Raw genomic sequence first — 17,727 nt, forward strand, 5'->3', positions numbered from 1 at the left:
TGATGGAATACCTTGATATCATATCCTTGCGTATATTATTCTCTTCAAGACTACGTCCAGTGTCCTAACCGAAATGATATGTAGGATTGCATAATAGCGACGATTACCACTTATTGAGTCATCGATTTAAATTTCGAATTCTTCTTCAGTCGACCAAAGTTTTTGGCTCTATTTTTATGTTAATTTAAAAACCTGCCTGTTCATACGTGGTTGGCTGGCGTACTTCGTGATGGTAATGGTATGGCCGACAGTGTTTGTTTGTACGACAAGCATTGGTCGCTACATATACAGCAGGGCAGAGCACCTGGTAGAAGTATAGATTAAATTATCGCTCAGAATACTTTTTACGTTTCTATTACCTGATCTTAGAAATGTGGATGCGACCGATGCTTTCTTGGTCAACTTCCTATTCTAAGTTGGGCTACGGTTATTACAGACGTATAACAGCGACAGGAGTCTAAGTATTTTTGCCTCCAGATAGTTAATCTGCCAACGCTATAACGCTATTCAATGGTGTATAAATTTAACTAGCTGGAAATATATAATATATATTTCTGGAAATACAATGCTTCAATTTGACTCTTCCTATCCTATCCTAGGCTTTCAACCCTGCCTAGGCTTCAGGTATACGTAAAGTGGCCCCTTCTCGTATAGTATATAGCATCTGCACCTCTTATCCCAGTCCACACTTTCTTCAGCAAGCTCAATATCGTAGTTCCAAATAAGCTTGGCCAGGATGAGTCGCATCTCGGCATAAGCAAGACTGGATCGATCAAGTATTAGTAATGATTAACGGTGAGACCTTTTACGATGAACTTACTTCTTCCCTATACAGTTTCTAGGGCCAACAGAGAAAGGAGTGAAGATTTGTCTCTTATCATGCTCAAATCTTGGATCTCCTAGCCATCGTTCTGGGATGAAATCTTCGGCTTGGGTCCAATATTCAGCATAATGGAACATGGTCCAATACCAGATATCAATGTTTGTCTGAAGTAACATATGCTTGAGTAAAAGATGTTATAGCGTTTGAAAGAATGATAGAGTGACACTTACTCCCGGCGGCACGTAGTAGCCTGCAATGGTGTCACCTTGTTCATTAATAGTTCGTGGCGTCGTCGCTGGAACCGGCGCGTGAAGCCTCATTGCTTCATCCAAAACAGCGAGCATGTAGTTTAAGCGACCAACGCTGAATAGATCAATCTCTTCTTCACTGTTAAACGCAAATCGAACTTCATCGCATAGCTTTTTGAGAGGCTCTGGGTTAGCACCAAGGAAGTACGTTGCTGCAGAGAGCACTGTTGCTGTTGTTTCTGAACCTCCAATAACTAGGATACCAGCGTTGACGGTAAGCTCTTGAAAGGATAATTCCTAGGCGAAATTAACACGTCAAGTTATCATCTAATAAATCTAGCTTCCCCCGACACTTACATCTTTTCCTTTTTTGGATACCATGGAAGCTATAAAGTCTTTCCGATCCGTTTCCGTCTTTAACCTTTTCATGACTTTTTCTTCAGATAGCTTCTTGTGTTCTTCGAACTTGTCTTTCATCGATTTGGGAGTTAACAACATTAGAATATCATGAAAATATCCCATGCGCCTAAAAGATGAATCAAATGCTATACCCTTGATGCTCTTAAAAATGAGATCTACCCAAGGATGATAGGTTGACTCCTGAAGACACCCAAATGGTTCACCAAAAGCTAAGTCTCCAATGATATCAAAAGTCGTATAATTATACCACGCGACCGCATCAATTTTTTCCCCTTTAACGCTTGTTTCTTCAAGCTTTTCAAATAATTTATCGATGTAAACTTTAATCAGAGGCTGCTGACTGATCATTGACTGCTGAGAAAATCCGTTTGCCATACTTTTTCGCATTCGAGAATGGTCTGTACGGGATGCACCAATGATGCTGTGGGGAACACTCAAGCTGCGGGATTCATCTTTGCCATTCTCAAGCTGGCCTGGCTTCCGATGAGATGAAAGATCATTCATCGCATCTGGATGGCAGAAAGCTAGATGATTTGGAGAAACTCGAATAACGGGGCCGTACTTCATGTGCATTCTCAGCATTCTTCGATGGCCTTCGCCAGATAGCTCAAGGCGAGCATAGAATCCATAGTGAAGAGCCCAGAGTTTTGGACCTGGAAATTTTTTGAGAGGGTGGAAAAAAAGATTATAAATAACGGTGTATGCGATATACAGTAACCCCTAATTTTCTTGTGTCAGGTAATAGGTAGTCTTCCCTGGCAGTAACAAATGTTCAAAACCGTACCGATAATACCGCTAGCAGTGGCAGTGCAACACTGGGCTTCAAAGAGAAATTTGAGTCTTGTATAAAGCCCATGTCGTGTTGAATGAGTCAATAAATTTCTTTCTCTCTTCAAGTGTTATGCCTTACATGAGCACTCTTAAGTGCCAGCAATGAGTGGCATTGAGCCCGTATTAACGTACATAACTTGAAGGCCAACTGGAAATTAACTAGTGTATAACTACCAAGGAATAAGGATATGTCAGCTAATGCTAGATATATTTTTAATTATATCATCCATGGATCAGGCGAAACCTCTGATAAGCGGGGTTCGCGGCCGCTTCACGACTAATCCAACTCGGCGTCCGTGTTGAAGCGGTCATTGTGGATTTGTGGACAGCGAGATGCGGACCGAAAGTCCGCTCTTGGCCACCCAATGTATTCAATCAAATTCGATGTGATACATCATATGTATTGCTCGGGATATCTACTGCTTGGGATACTTATTGTAAACTGTAAATGCTTCTAGGAATTTTTATTTGATGGAGTTAGCATCGAGCGCCTATTGCTTGTACATTTCATACGACTCGACTTTCTCAATCGGAATTTGTCAACTCTATAAAGAGGTTATGGAGCGTGTATTTATTTATATTTTTGAATATAAAATTTAAACTGGTTCATTGATGCATTGCCATGGATGCAGCGTTCTCAACTCAAACAATATGAAGCTGCTACTGGCTGTGCTTCTAGGATATAGCTGTCTACCATATCCTCGCCTGCCCAGTAATGGCAAAACATGTTTTTCATTCATTTATCGTCTTGTATACACATATAGCTTCTCTGAGCGAGCCCTGCATTGTTCCGACGCGTTCAGCTGCTGTTGTAATCCTAGCGTTGCACGCGGGTTCCCAGAGTGGTGTATAGCCAGTCTGAACACAGCGCTTCCATGAAACGCAAATGCTAAGCCAAGTCGTACATAGGCATCCAAATAGAAACATTGAGCAAACGGACGTATTGCTACATTCAGAGAGAATTTATGCGCTGTTCGGTCAGTAATTAAATCTGGCTCCCAGCTTCAATCATGAATAGTGTTAATCGTAACGGATGAAGTTGCCATCTTTGCGCCGCTGTGGTCAGTCTACTGTACTAAAAAATCGGTTATAAGAACAGTGCTGATAAGAGTCTGGTTTCGCTCGCTAGCACCATGGTTACGCTTCTTTAGAACGAAATGATGGGCTCGCATGGTACGACAAAAGTGGCTTAGAACAGGTTTTAGCTGCGGATGGATTACTTATCTTGCTTGCGCTTCTCACTGATAGATCTCTTTCCCCCGCCATTACAGCTCAATACCCTTCCATTTGTTCACTCTTTGATAAAAGTGTCAACATATTAGGGCAAGGGAAGAAAGATAATCCAACTTGTCATATACATTCTCGTTCTTGTTGCTAAGCAAACATATACTCATCGTGGGTTATATCTATATATTGCCATCTTAATGTTATTTTCTGGTCTAACTGGCTCATTCCGTTTTAATTTGATCTTTATCTACGTAGTGCTCGATACAGTGGAGGGCGAAATGGGCGTCGCTGCAGTACAAGTTGAAGGAGGGTCAAGCCACAATCCGGCTAAAAATAGACAGACCCTTATTAGTCGTTATCTACATATGTAGCTAACTCGCGACCCCATTTCGCCGTCTACTGTAGCATGATGAAGATTACATATGTAGTTACAGTAGCGCATATAATGCGCCCATTCTATGCCGCTACCAGCGAATTGCACCATTCGTGTGGCACATCAAAGGGGCATATCTAGCTATACTAGGCTCTAGCTCTAACACTATGGATTTATATTAATATTCCTTTCTCCGTCGGTTTACTTATCGTGTAGCAAGAAAGACAGCTCGCTACACATGTAGTCTTAGAATATGCTACTTGCAGTGGCACCACCCAGGAATAAATCTTGACTTGAATGCACGCGCTTCTGATAATTGATAGCTATATGGGAGGTGACCATTAGCAGAATATGTAATATGTAACGCTTTTAATTTTCTACTTCTAAGATCTAGTTCGTCGGGGAAATAAATCTGGTTATCCCGCATGAGAGCAAGCTTGGCAAGTAGCTGAAAACAGATCTTTTGGTGCCACACGGCATACAAAGTTTTGGCCGAGAATTCGTAACATGTTTCAATGACTCATTGTACAATATCATATACGGCCTTGAGGGATGTCGTTCGCTCATAGAGTTTATAACATACTCGCTTCATACTAGGGACAGGACATGGCACTCCTAAAAGACTAATGTACGGATTATTAGCTTACTATGGGGAAAAAAAAATTAAATGTTGTATAAATGTGCTTCTCTGCATTACTAACTAAGCGCATAGGAGTTCAGGACTTGATATCAATACCAGACAGTTATACCTACTAGCGTAATGCTTAATCTAGACAACAGTCAGTAAAAAAAGGAATGGATATCATATATTTCGATACGCTAGCAGCTACAATCATTAATCCCGCCCGACGTGATATATGGATTGTAACTATTTGAGCTGATTTCCAAAACAGACAATACTTGCCTGCAGCATTTGGATTATAGTACAATATGCGCAAGTTCTATTATTGCCCCATAAAACTATGCAAGAGCGATACTCCAATTATTTATTGACGATGTGCTTTCATTGAATAGCTTTCTTTTTTTCGATGCATTGCTAGGAATATTAATGAGCATGACACGCAACGCAGTAGAAACTTAAATCCCTTCTTCTTCTTCCACGCTATGAGTATTGTGTATAGGACCTTTAAACCAGGTGTGGGCGTATACGAAATAATATAGTAGTGCACCTCCCCAGACTGTTCCGTTGACAACTGGAGAGTAATTCATGACAGTTGCTTGCTCCAAGTTAGCATTTTGCCATGAAAAATATTGGTACTCTTCTTTTGTGGCGATTGGATAAAAAAATTGTTCCAATCAAGCGAAGTATGATGGGCAACAAAAGAAAGGAGTAGCTGAGAACTGCCGACTTACGATCAGGATTTGGTCCCTGCGTTGGAAACATGCATAGAATAGTAGCAAATGTCAAGTAAAGTAGCGCTAGAATGGAAACGGCAACACTGAGTCGTTTGCCCAGATAGAACGGACCCGGGCGAAATTTGGATTGGCCCCAAAGAACACGGCATAGGATAGGGATTCCCCAGGCAACATTGTTACCAGCTGCTGCCAGAGAAAACAGAGCATTGGCAGCTGCAGTGTTGATTAACGATAATAAGCCAAGGATAATGGCCGTAAGACAGCATGCCCACACTGTCCTTAAAGGCTGGTATCCAAAGGATTTGCTTATTTTGCGGAGGAACGAAGAGAACGGCAGGGCCCCGTCTCGAGAGAATGCCCAAGTTTGCCTAGACGCCGCAATTACCTAATGTTGCAAGTATTTATAAGCATTTATTCGCCATATATGACATCGCTGACCATTGGGCGGGCATTCCATAACATACAATGCTAAGTCCCATGAAGAACTGTAAGATTGATATGGCAGACATAAAGCCTAAAGCTCCATTTTTACCCAGAGCATTATAGTATATCTGCAGTCAGTACAGTTAGATGTGTAAAATAGTTAATGAGAAGAGAATAGAGACAGGAGAATTCATGCATTCATACCTGAGCCATAGGCTGGTCAAAAGGTGATTCTAGTATTGCTTCAAAATCGCTACCAGCACAAGCGGCTATAATGGCGTTCAAAAAGAAGCCTATGACCCAGCAGCATCCAACTGAAGCTACCGTACCAGCTGGTACAGCCTTTTTTGGGCTTTTAGCTTCTTCACTCATATGTACACAAGAGTCAAATGCTCCTATGGTCCAAATAGGACAGAGCCAGGATAGCATAAAAGTCCAACCCGTCGGCCATGTAATGCCGTCATTGGCGATATGGCCAAAGACAGTACCAGCTGAGTTGATCGGAACGCCTCTGATTCGCATACTCACTGGTAAGGCGATAACCGTTGCTATAATTAATGCCATGTTGGCGATAACAAACCAGGTTTGGAGATGGTGCATTATTCTTGCGCAAAAGGTTGCAAGCAGACCGTGGCAGAGCACAGTTGCAACGAAGATGGCATATAGGTATCCGCGATTAGGGGACCACTCTCCATCGCTGCTAATAGTTCCTAGTGAAACGATAAATGATGCGAATCCGTCTGTAGTCTAGTCAGCCAGAATGCTTCCATGCATAGAGGGGTTGATGAAATACAGTCTATAGAGCATATGCCTCCAATTAGCCCCAGTGTGTTGCTGTATCCGACAAGGAAGCTTAGAGGATTTTTAAAACGATCAGAGGCAAAATAATGCGTCCACCAGTATAAACCACCTGATGTTGGTAGCGACGAGCCAAGCTCGGCCTGCGGTGATTAGTTTGAGGCATCAAGGCAAGGCAGCGCAGAGACTCACTATGGCTAGGGCTACGACAAATATTAGGGCACTTGCTGAGAACCATCCCTAATAACAGTGAGCGTTTTAACAAGCCTTTGGGAGTATTTAGGGCGACTTACCCACACCATTCCAGCAGGGCCTGCAGGGACAGAGAACCATAATGTTGCTGAAATAGATGGGAGCAGTCCCATAATGCTGAATGCTATGGCAAACACCTGGATACTGGAATAATGGCGCTTGAGTTCTTGTTTGTAGCCGATATTTGCTATTTACGCATTAACATCCCGCGAAGTTTCTCTATCATAAGGGATAATAGACATCATTGGTGTCTGTATTCATGAGTCTGGACACACCTAATTGCTGGGTGTCTGCAGCGCTGGCGAGGGCAGGGTCATAATTAATGCCTTTCTCCGCTCCTGGAAGAGGATCTTCCACTTCCACAGCAATACCTTCAGCATTCTCGTGTGACTTTCGAGGCTCCATTGCTTTTACAAAGTACTACTCTCAGCTGCGATTGAGTGTTGTTGAAAGACGTAATATGAAAAGGTAGCAAGCACACGGATTTATAAATCTAGCATGTGTTGCACCCGCCATATTTATCTATATTTACTCGTCACACTTACAATCCCCGGGGCCACCTTTACGTAGTGACCTTAGTGATGTCGGTCATATAAACTGTGGCAACTGGAATGCGTTCTGCGTTACCCCAGACCCCACACGAGATGAAGTGCGGGGGGTCTGGGATTCCGTAAAAGATACGACGATCTTTAGCTTGCGTATAGTCTTTCTTCTAATTTAGCGGCCAGCAGCTGGATACTGTTGACACGCATCGGTTGGAGTTACGGACGGCTAAAAAGAATGGCGGCTAGCAATAAGGGTCGGCGCAAAACCTCTAGCTCGATAGTGAACAGTAGGGATAACAGTATAAATAATACGATACAGATTTTGCACGATTTCCTATGATATAAAGGGCATTAGGGATTATAATGTGGAGGTTCAATGGCATATTTTACGTGGGATATGATCTTATTCGAAAAGTAAATACGATAGGCTCAACCATTCGCGTAATTGTTGGAACCAGTAAACCTCAATCTTTATGAGAAAAGCTATCGAAGGACCTCAGGGATTTAAGCTCAATACCCCATCCAAAATGAGTACGTAAACATCAAACGGTAGGAGAGAGCTCCCTGACTAGGCATTGGTTGTATAGATCCTGTGTCTCAGAATAGCGAGTGTCCAGAATATTCTCAGGCTGATACTGAAACCGCTATCGAAACAATGACTGCAGCATCCTTTTCTCCCTTTAAGCTTTGACGGGCCTCAGGAGAGTTCGCTTGCTGCAAAATGATATCAATTGATGGCGGACATATTCTGTTGACATGGGAAAATGGGAAAACGTCAACAGAGGCAAAGGCAAATACGCGGTTAGTGCAAAGAAAGACTGTGGGCCTACTGCTGGCATCTTTTTTATTCAGCTCCGATCAAGAGGTTATTTCTTTTGCAAAGTCATTAAACGTAGGTCTCGCCTCTTATGCATTCGGCAAGGATATTTTGCGAACCCGGAGTAGCAGAGCTTTGCAGTAGGCATCGATACCAGCATTATCAGTGACAACAGAGCCCCGTCAATTGGTTCCCCACATCTACATTGTATCTGCCCTCGGTAAATTTTATATCTTATAGCCATTGACTAACATGCGGAATAAAGATGGTCTAGGATCAAACAAAGCGGAATCGGAAAAGAGGAAAGGAAATACGGAATCGAAGGACATCTCCTAGCTAAGACGATTGCGCTAGAACGATTGAGATACCACCTTAAGTCCAAGATCTGAAAGCTGGTTGGACGAATATCGATGCGGCGTCGTCACAATGCTGCAGGATACACGACACTAGGCAAGCTACCCCTCGTGAATCTAGTTCTTGAAATTGGTATTGATCATTGAATATGTCGCTGGTTGGTTTGTTTATTACCCACTAGTGAGCTTTTCTTTAAGCAATGGAGGGACATGGCGGCTCGCTAATGTATAAACTTCATGAAGATGCGGGGAAGAGATACGGAATAGGTATGCTCAAGCGTTTGAGCCAACAAGCGTCACGGCTAAAGAATTTAGTTTCGCTATAATCCCCATAGAAGCGGGATCTTATCATACCAGCTTCTTAATCACTATCAACATCACGGTCCACACCCAAAGATGCCCGGTTTGATATCAACCTCCTCGTAGTGGCAGTGGCTGTCGGTTGAAGACATGCCTACATTGAGTGGATTCCCTTCCCCCCCATGAATCAACGATCATCGGACCGCCCTATCCGCCGTGCATTTCGGAATAGATCATTCTCAATACTGGACAAGAGTGACACAAGATGAACGACAATGGTGTGGAGCAACCGTCGGAGAAGAAGCACAAACACCGCCCGCTGTCGGACTGGATGCTTAACGTGCCGCCAAATGACAGTTCATGAAGATTGTGATTGAATGGGGTCAAATTGCTAACGTAACATGAGAAACAAAAAGGCTAGGAGGAAACCTTTAACCCAGCCACGAAGCGTTGTGAAATTGTTCTCGGCTAGGGTTGTCTTGTCGTGTTGTTCGACCTCGCATTGAAACCATAGCACGGGGCAATATCATCCCCGAGCAAGTCAAGATCCTACCAGCTCTACATAAGATCCAACAGTTTTTTTGCTCTTGTATTGAGACCATCAAGCAATGATGCATCTACTTTGCCACTAGCGAAAAAGTGCAAAAGACAATGAGACTGAGGAAGACTTGTCGGATCAGGAGCAACCCGAGATGCTTTCGAGTAAGTCTGATAGCAATATCAAGATGTCCTCCTGGAATACCAATGTCGTTCGTCACGGCTCAGCCTATGCTTCCCCATACCCAAGCGACCTGGAATGAGAGCAGCCATCCCACGTAGAATGCTGCCAAGAGAATGTAGTCTCAGCTACCTCCATCATCTTGAATGAGGCTGTAAGGCTTCATCAGTTGATCTCAACAGCCTTTCGTAATAACCACTACATGAGTGCTCTGCTAACCTATTCCATGGCACATCGAGCACAAGCAGCTGGTGATTCATCAATGGCCAAGTCTTTCCGCCAGCAAGCTATGACACAACCGGAAAAAGCCATCATGGCCATTCGATCAGATTTACGCAGCAAGGACGAAAATTTCGAAAGTCATATCACGTCTACTCTCGTAGCCGCCACCGAGTACGAAGGGCGAAGCCTCAGATTGGTATTATCACTGTATAAGGAGAATTGAGCTGATGCGTGTCTTTGCAGCAAAAAATTAACGTGGAATATTCTGCACATTATCGGTTCCTCATCCGATATCTTATGTATTATGAAGTTCTCAGCGCAGTTACTATTCGCCAGACACCAATTCTGGATTCATCTTTCTACAGACGTGAGATAACGTGGCTTGCTCCTGGTCTACCCATCAAATGGTCGGCGCAAATGTCAAGATTGTGTCACAAATTACCAGAGTCTGCCAGTTACAAGAAAAACATATGGAAGCAAAGCAAAAGGCAGCGGAAACGCTTCCATCTTGCCCTGATACATGGCGAAGTCGCTAGAATTGAACAGCAATTGAGGACTCTCAAATTACCACATTGTCTTCTACCTCTTTTGTGCTTCGTTAAAGAAGCTTATTGCACTTCATCGTTACTATATTTATATTAAATACTAGAAGATCATTAAAAAATAACTTTCCAGACAGACGTGAGTATCACTTAGACGACTTGAAGCAACACATCATGCTCATGCTGCTCTCATCAGCACCTGTGTAAAGAAGCCAGCTGGCTACCAAGTCTGTATACAAAGATAGGTATAAAAGCATTGCCGTCACTATTACAATTAAGACATAGAATCAACCATGTTACTCAGTTATAGCCCGCGGCGCTTCTTTAGCCAGACTACCTCTACGCTCACATGTAAAGGGCATAATCCCTAACAAACCGCCGTCGATGACAATGCGGCGGAATGCTGCGTGTTATCACTGTACCTGAGCTTCGCATCGAAATAAGTTGCTTTTTAAAAGACCATAAAGATGAATTTTGAAGATGGAAAACACCAGTAGCTTCCATCACTACGTCCATCAAGAAAGACAGCTGCGGTGGCACTACACCATATTCCAAGCACCATAATGATCCCCCACCCGTATAGCTGAGAAACGCCACTCCAAAGCTCCAAAGCTCCAACGCCTCACACGGCACACATCCAATCTCAAATGCCTTCTGCATCTGAATAATCAACCGCTGCATACAAAACTCACATATACGTCATAACCAAAGCAAACCATCCACCGCCGACAGTCCGACCAACTCTCTCTGCGACATCCGAACCCGAACACCGACTCCATCCTTCAATCCCCTTCTTTTGTCAGCAAAATTGGCCAACAGCTCACCCCCAATCACGCAATCGCGCCCTAAAACCCCCCGCCCGCCAGAGAAAAAAAATCCCAGAGCTCCGCATTCGTCCGTCGCAAGTACTAGGCCAGAACAGGTCGTGCCACCAAAGAAGGGGAACCATGTATTACTCTGCTGATATTCCAAAGAGGCAGTAGGTATCTTTTAGCCCTGGAAGCCATAGCAAAGGAACACGCTTGGCAGCCGTGTCGATCCATGTAGGTACCCTGAGAAGCATGGTATTCTTTAGCGCTGCCTCCGTAGTACTTGTTTGGAAAGTAAAAGCGATGATGGCATTTGTAATGCTGGTGATTACAATGGAAAGAAAAGGAGTAGATGGATGCTTGTAGATGCAAAGCATAACAAATAATACATAATAAATAAATGAATGATGCCAGCCGCTTCAAAATCTTTTCTGTTTCCTATAATCCATCCAAATTAACACACATTTAATCATCCGATATAACAACTAATACCGAGGCTCACCACCCATCTCCTCCAGTTACACTTACATCATCACCACCATTTTCCCTCTCTCCACCACTAAAAAAAAGTCCGCATAAAAGCTTCCTAACAACCCACTTTCAATCCTCTCACACACATCTCCATCAGCAACAACACCAAAAGCATCATCTCCAGCTTCTCTCTCCCACCAAACCACCAAAAAACAAACCTACTAAAAACCCCACCACCACCACAAAATGCCCGTCGTCGATATCACCTCCAAAGCTCAATTCGACGAGCTCATCAAAACCACCCCGTACGTCGCCCTCCAGGCGCACGCCTCCTGGTGCGGCCCCTGCAAGGCCATCTCCCCCTTCTTCAGCAAGCACGCCGACGCCCACGGCAGCGACAAGTACGCCTTTGCGCGCTTCGACACCGACGACGTCGCCGACCTGGCCATGGAGCTCGGCATCCGCAGCATCCCCGCCTTCTTCTTCTTCGAGAACGGCGAGAAGACGGAGAACCTGACCGGCGCGAACCCGACTGCGCTGAGCAAGCTGACGGAGAGTTTTAGCCAGAAGGCCAAGGGCGGCGAGGTGAGTAGCAATCCTCGACGGACTTCTTTGCTGTGAAAATGGTATAGAAGAGAGAAAAAGAAAAGCAAATAAGAAATAAGAAATAAGGACCTGCGGTTTGCTGATACTGGGGTTATTTTTGAACAGCAGCTTTCTACCAACGAGGACTTTTAAATAAGGAAAAGAAAAGAAAAATACACAAAACCGAAAATATGAATAGAAATGAATACGGAGGAGGCAGCAAAAACCGATTTGGAGGAATGAGAGATGGAGAGAAATGTCGTCGAGTCCAGGTCACACAACATGATGCTATCTTCTGGTTTTGGTTTTGAGAGAATACCCCAAAGCTACAGAATGCACAGTAGAAGATAATAAAAGAAAATCACATCAGGTCTGAATTCGCACTCTGATCTTCATTCAACGAGATATACATTGTCACAGGCAATATTTTCAAATAATTTCTAGAGAAACAAAGCCAGTCTTGTGCCATCGTAAAAACGCTCTATTTAGTTTGCTCATCATCTCTCGTGTCCCAAGCAACCTATGATATCATTGATTTGCTCTACTCCCAATTCTACATACAATGCGCCCCAGTAATACACAAAAGAGGAGTCTTATTCCGTGTTCCAACACATACATATATATAAAAAAAAAGCACCAATGTTATATCCTCCCTCCACCATGGAATATATACACCGCTGGGTATAGCAAGAAAAAGAAGGAAAAAATGAATATAGACAAAAATGAAAATAAAAAAAACTCCACGCTTGTTGTATGCAGCCGTTATAAGAAAGAAAGAAAAATAAGGGGAAAAGGAAAGAATGGGGTCCGACGAGGCTGCTGTCTGAGAGCCATGAGGCAACAAGCATAGATTGAGCATTACAGCTCCTGATTTCCAAAATCAACAAGGCAGAACCTAGATGCCCAAGAAAAACTTTTCCTCTCAAGAGAGACTTGCTCTGCTTTTAAGCTGGACTTTTCCTCTTTCTCCTTCCGCTTCTTTCTCACATCGTCCCCGTAAATCATTCAGCCGTGTCATCACTCATCCTCCCCACACCAGAGTCCGCCCGCTTCTTGGGCAGCGACTGATCAGATTTGATTTCCTCGATTACATCCATTCCCGTAGTTGTTTCCTGGGATTTGCTCGCTCGAATTGTAGGGCCCATCGACCTCCTGCGATTGGTCTGATCTTCCACAACCTTGGGCCGGTTGAGGTCGGTAACCCCAATGCTCCTCCGGTTAGCTGTCCTGCTCGGCGGCTTGAGCAACTCATTGGCAGCTTTAGACTGCTCTGCTCCAGTAGCAGCAGCAGCAGAAGAAGAAGAAGAAGAAGCGGCAGCAGCATCGTGAGTGGGCTCTGTAGGAGAGCTTGCACTTATCGAGTATCGCAGTCCCGAAAAGCTACCTCTCCACCGACTGAGATTCCAAAAACTGTTGTCCTTTTCATTCTCCTCTCCATCAGCCGAGCTGATGAAATTGAAGCTGGGCGTCGGCGGCTGCGATCCTCCGTCCAACGCTCCCATCGATGGCCTACTGCGCACGCTACCTGCAGGACTGACGAGACTATTCCTCTGCGCCGCGCGTACTGGAGAGCCGCTTGGGATAGGTCGCCTTCGGGCTTCGGCTGAGGGATTGACCGCCGTTGATATGCTGGCAGGTGGTTTTGCGGCTTTCATTGGCGAAGCAGATCGCTCACTCCTTGCTGGCGTCACATTGAGGCTAGCCCGCCCCTCATCGTCAACATCTTGGCGCCAGCTTATAATCCGGTCAGACGGATGCTGGGCGCTTTGGCCTTGGCTCAGATTCAACGAAGCCCGTCTAGATAAGCTTCCGCTTGTCCTTGTAATTATGCTTCCGCTGCGTCCCAGGCCGCTCACTTTGCTAAAAGATTTGGAGCCTATCTCCCACATGTTCTGCTGGCGCTTGGCGTAAGCACAATCTTGTCGAAATACCTTGATGGTGCCGGTCCTGTCTGTTGTAACTATGATATTTCCGTCGTAATGTTTGCAGCGTTCAATGTAGGCTGGGCTTTCTTCGGGCTTCTTGATACTGGGCGGTTGGTGGTGGATCTCGGCGCCTGTTTCCGATACCTCGGTTTGACTCAGCGCTGCCTCATCAAGACTGCGAAGCAAGACCGGGGGCGGATTGCAGAGGTCAAATATCGGGTCTCCCGAGGCGCTTAAGAGCTGTCTTGTCCGTGTCGGTGCTATTAGGGCGGTGGTGACAACCTCTGGGTGGGCGTCGAAGCACTCATAAGGCTGACGGTCTTTCGTGTCGGTTTCTGTTGCATTTGTGTTCCAAATATACGCTTTCCTATCTTCGCTACCGCAAATGACGTATGTCCCATCATCGCTGAAACGAGCATGGATCTGGCTGGACTGGTTCTCCAGACCCTTGAATTTGACTTCGAGCATCCTGCTTTTCAAGCTGTAGATTCGCACGCGCGAATCGTTGGAGCTAATCAGTACCTTGACTTCGCCTGTTCCCGGGGTGGCAGTTGTCTTGATGCCTGTGATTTTGCTACCCTTGGCGTTTTTCCCTCTTGACGATCGGACATGGATCTGAAACTTTAATTTAAGCCCCTCTGTCTCGTAAAACGAGCACATGCCATTCAGCACCCCGCAAATGGCCATCTTTCCATCGGGGGAAAAAGCTACAGCTGTGATGAATTCATTTGTAGATGCCGAGAAAGCGACTGTCTTGTCCGGTATGTTCCACAGTCTGAGCTGAGCGTCCAGGGAGCCCGCGAGGAAAAAGCGGTCATCGGTGGGGTGAAAAGCTACCGAGGTAACTAGATCGTGGTGCGTAAACGTAGCAAGACACTCATCTCTGCTAATGTGCCAGAGCTTCACAGTCTTGTCCATTGATGTCGACAAGAGGAAGTTGTTTTTGCTCCAGCAAAGCGCCAGCACTTCGCCAGTATGGCCTTGAAACTCGTGAATCGGCTTGTTTCGAAATACGGGCGCGCTGAGTCGCTCTCCTCTGCTTTTGCCTTGCGCATCCCTTTCTGCTTCCTCCTCTTGCTCATGCGCCTTGCGCTCCTCCTCGGTCGATAGAACTGCAAAGACTCGCACAACCTGGTCTTTGCCAGCTACGGCGAGGTAGCGGCCGTCAAGGCTAAACTCGGCCGCCCAGATAGCATCGCCAGCCTTGAGAAGTTTTGTGCCCACTGCGGTGGCAGGGGCGCGACCTTGCGACGGCTCATCATCTTTCTCCGGCTTTGGACCTAACAGCTCCTGGGCTAAAAAGAGGCGGTTGAAGTCTCGACGCTTGCTGTTATGTGACCTCACGCGAATGTAGCGGGGGGGTTCTTTGTAAAGTGGGATGTAGCCGCCGCCATCGCTCATGACGGACATGGGAGCACGAGCGCTACTTCCTTCGGTGCGTAGCTCACCGAGCTCGGAGTCGGAGTCGGGCGCATCATCGTCGTTCTTCTTGAAGGCGCTGCGCATGGCCAGGCGGCTCAAAAACGAAGTTCCTTTCCTACAAAGCAAAAATCATGAGCAAGATGGATCAAACAGAAATTTGACAGTAGTGAACAAGAAAGACGCAACATACTTTCGATCTTTGGGCAAGTCAGCCGAGCCATTTGCCAAGCGAGCAGTGTTCTCAATAGTTATGCTCTTCCTAGGAAAGGTCTCTGTCGTGGGACTGTCGGCTTTGGTAGAGTTGCGCAAGCGCTGGGCTAAAGAGGTGGCTGTCTCAAGAGAGCCGCTGTTGGTCCTCAGAAAGATTTGCTGCAGCCAATGACGTCTGTGTCAGTAATCTCATCGTACCGATCTCGTCTAAGACAAATGCACGAAGGTATATATCCTTACATTGCTCAAAGGGTCCAGTGTCGCCGCCGCTGGCGGGGTCGAGGACAGCGTCCTGACCGACACATTCTTGGCTTCCCGGTCCTTTCCATTCTGCAGCTGCGGAGTCGAGATGCGCGACAGTCGAGTTGTTGATCGCCTCACAATCGGCACGGGCTGCGACTCGGAGTTGCCGGAGGTTCCGTTGGTGGAATGTTTGGTGCTACCGTCTTTCTTGGGGGCCAATTGGCTGTCGCCGTCGTCTACAGTCGCTGGTATTGGTGGAGGCATATTCCATGCTGCGATGGCAACGACACTGGGAGAAACAAGGCGCCTCGCCGGGAAGTCGCAGCAACCCGAGGGCGGTGATGGCCAGTGTGTGTAAGTGGTGGTGAAGAGTCGAGGTTCGAGGCTCGGGTCGGTGAAAGGGGGGCTGGTCAGATGAAATGCACAGCAAAAGTCGGTGCAGAGCGAAGGAGCAGCAAAAGGCTGACACGATGCAGCCAATCCTGGGAGCCTCGCAGAAAAGTCGAGAAGGTCGAGTCACGAGCTGACCCCGGGCTTGGCTTCACATCCGAATCAAGTCAAATCAAATGCAGGTAAAACGGACTCCGGACAACGTCCAGGGTCCGAGTGGGCCGGCTAAGCTTCTTTATAAGCGGCGAAGGTCTTTTTTTTTTTTTTTTTTTTTTTTTTCCTTCTTCAGCCCCTAGCAGAAAAAGCTACAGTGCTCCGTATAAGCAGGCCAATCCGCCAGCTTCGGGGACCTGGTCAGGGACAGCGGCCTGAATGATGGAGGCCGAAGGAGCAGCTGGTTTGGGCTCGTTCTCGTTCTCAACTTGAGCCTTGATTCCGCGCAGTTTACGCAGCAGTCCGAAGATTCGAGATCTCCAGGCTCAAACGGCGGTGGTGGAGCAGCGAACCAGGGGGCACAAGGCGAGCTTAATATCCCAGATGTATTTAAGGTGCGATGAAGGGGGGCAACTATTTATCGCTTGATCATGTGGTGATGCAATCCATAAAATAAACGACGGCGGGACGGATACTGTACAAGCTGAAGCTGAGATGGCGAAACAAAAATCGAAACCTCAAGCAAAAAATCAAGCCACCGGCTGTTTATTGTCTCTAGTCCCGGTCCGAGTACGAAGGCGAGAGAAAAATTGAAAGAAACGAGTCGCACTTGGCGCACGCCAGAGCCTTTTTCAAGTGCCAAACCATGTCCGAATCTCGATGACCCGAAATGGATAGTGCTGTACGAGGCAAGAGCAGGTACAAGCTGCAGGCCTGCAATACGAAGTAGCGCAAAGTACCCGCTGCCAAGCAGCCCAGCAGTGGTGGCATGATGACGCATTGTCCGCGTTGCGCCTCGCGGCAGGATCCAAGGCTGCCTTGTGGAGATGGGGCTTTTCCGTTGTTTCTCATCTATCGGCGCCCCTTGGAACGTCCCGTGCCCTGATCCATGCGCTGCGATTATTGAGTGTTTTTCTTTTAGGGGCCGGAGCTGGTTGATTAGTGAGTGATGGGGATCTTGGGGGAGTTTGTGAGCTGCAGAAGCAGAAACTGGAGGACTACAGGCCGTGCTATCGTTGGCGCTGCGGACACTTCCAGTACCAGCTGTCAATCGATGCCGCGACAAAACCTTGACGAGACGCCGTCGCGCAGATGCTCCGTTTCGACTGCAGGACCGGGTCGGTTTACGCGGGCGAGTGCCGGACTGTTGCTCCGAGACTGCTTCGTGCATGTCGAAATACGCGTAACGGTCATTTTGCGCAGCTTCTGTTGTCTCGTCCACGTCCCAAAGCTGCCTCGGTCCGACAAGCGTTCATCGCTTCCCCGCCAAG

The 17,727-nt window shown here is 46.3% G+C and overlaps 5 protein-coding genes across 5 annotated transcripts; 1 reads left to right on the forward strand and 4 right to left on the reverse strand.

Annotated features, from left to right (window-relative positions):
* Positions 1-603: 603 nt before the first annotated feature.
* On the reverse strand, positions 604-1,548 carry TrAFT101_011799 (uncharacterized protein; the record flags this gene model as incomplete). Its single annotated transcript, XM_024900813.2, has 4 exons — positions 604-763; positions 821-987; positions 1,054-1,368; positions 1,429-1,548. 4 exons carry the CDS (start codon positions 1,546-1,548, stop codon positions 604-606), a joined length of 762 nt encoding a protein of 253 aa, XP_024757774.2.
* Positions 1,549-10,526: 8,978 nt separating this feature from the next.
* TrAFT101_011800 (uncharacterized protein) lies at positions 10,527-11,181 on the reverse strand. Its single transcript, XM_066129381.1, has one exon. It carries the CDS (start codon positions 10,927-10,929, stop codon positions 10,594-10,596), a length of 336 nt encoding a protein of 111 aa, XP_065985514.1. The 5' UTR covers positions 10,930-11,181; the 3' UTR covers positions 10,527-10,593.
* Positions 11,182-11,530: 349 nt separating this feature from the next.
* On the forward strand, positions 11,531-12,476 carry TrAFT101_011801 (uncharacterized protein). The gene is made up of 2 exons (XM_066129382.1): positions 11,531-12,113; positions 12,243-12,476. Exons 1-2 carry the CDS (start codon positions 11,775-11,777, stop codon positions 12,264-12,266), a joined length of 363 nt encoding a protein of 120 aa, XP_065985515.1. The 5' UTR covers positions 11,531-11,774; the 3' UTR covers positions 12,267-12,476.
* A 638-nt stretch (positions 12,477-13,114) lies between these two features.
* On the reverse strand, positions 13,115-16,177 carry TrAFT101_011802 (uncharacterized protein; the record flags this gene model as incomplete). The annotated part of the gene is made up of 3 exons (XM_024900816.1): positions 13,115-15,575; positions 15,651-15,829; positions 15,911-16,177. The coding sequence occupies 3 exons, from the start codon at positions 16,175-16,177 to the stop codon at positions 13,115-13,117; spliced, it is 2,907 nt and encodes a 968-aa protein (XP_024757771.1).
* Positions 16,178-16,874: 697 nt separating this feature from the next.
* On the reverse strand, positions 16,875-17,627 carry TrAFT101_011803 (uncharacterized protein; the record flags this gene model as incomplete). Its single annotated transcript, XM_024908598.2, has 1 exon — positions 16,875-17,627. One exon carries the CDS (start codon positions 17,625-17,627, stop codon positions 16,875-16,877), a length of 753 nt encoding a protein of 250 aa, XP_024757770.2.
* Positions 17,628-17,727: the final 100 nt, after the last annotated feature.

The sequence above is a fragment of the Trichoderma asperellum genome, chromosome 7 (genome assembly GCF_020647865.1).
Source record: "Trichoderma asperellum chromosome 7, complete sequence".
Taxonomy (NCBI): domain Eukaryota; kingdom Fungi; phylum Ascomycota; class Sordariomycetes; order Hypocreales; family Hypocreaceae; genus Trichoderma; species Trichoderma asperellum.

Bases quoted from the DNA above. Each gene is read 5' to 3' on its own strand.
- TrAFT101_011800 (XM_066129381.1), bottom strand. From the start codon at position 10,929: ATGCAGCGGTTGATTATTCAGATGCAGAAGGCATTTGAGATTGGATGT.
- TrAFT101_011801 (XM_066129382.1), top strand. From the start codon at position 11,775: ATGCCCGTCGTCGATATCACCTCCAAAGCTCAATTCGACGAGCTCATC. The intron at 12,114-12,242 runs GTGAGTAGCAAT...TTTGAACAGCAG, and splicing joins AGAAGGCCAAGGGCGGCGAG to CTTTCTACCAACGAGGACTT.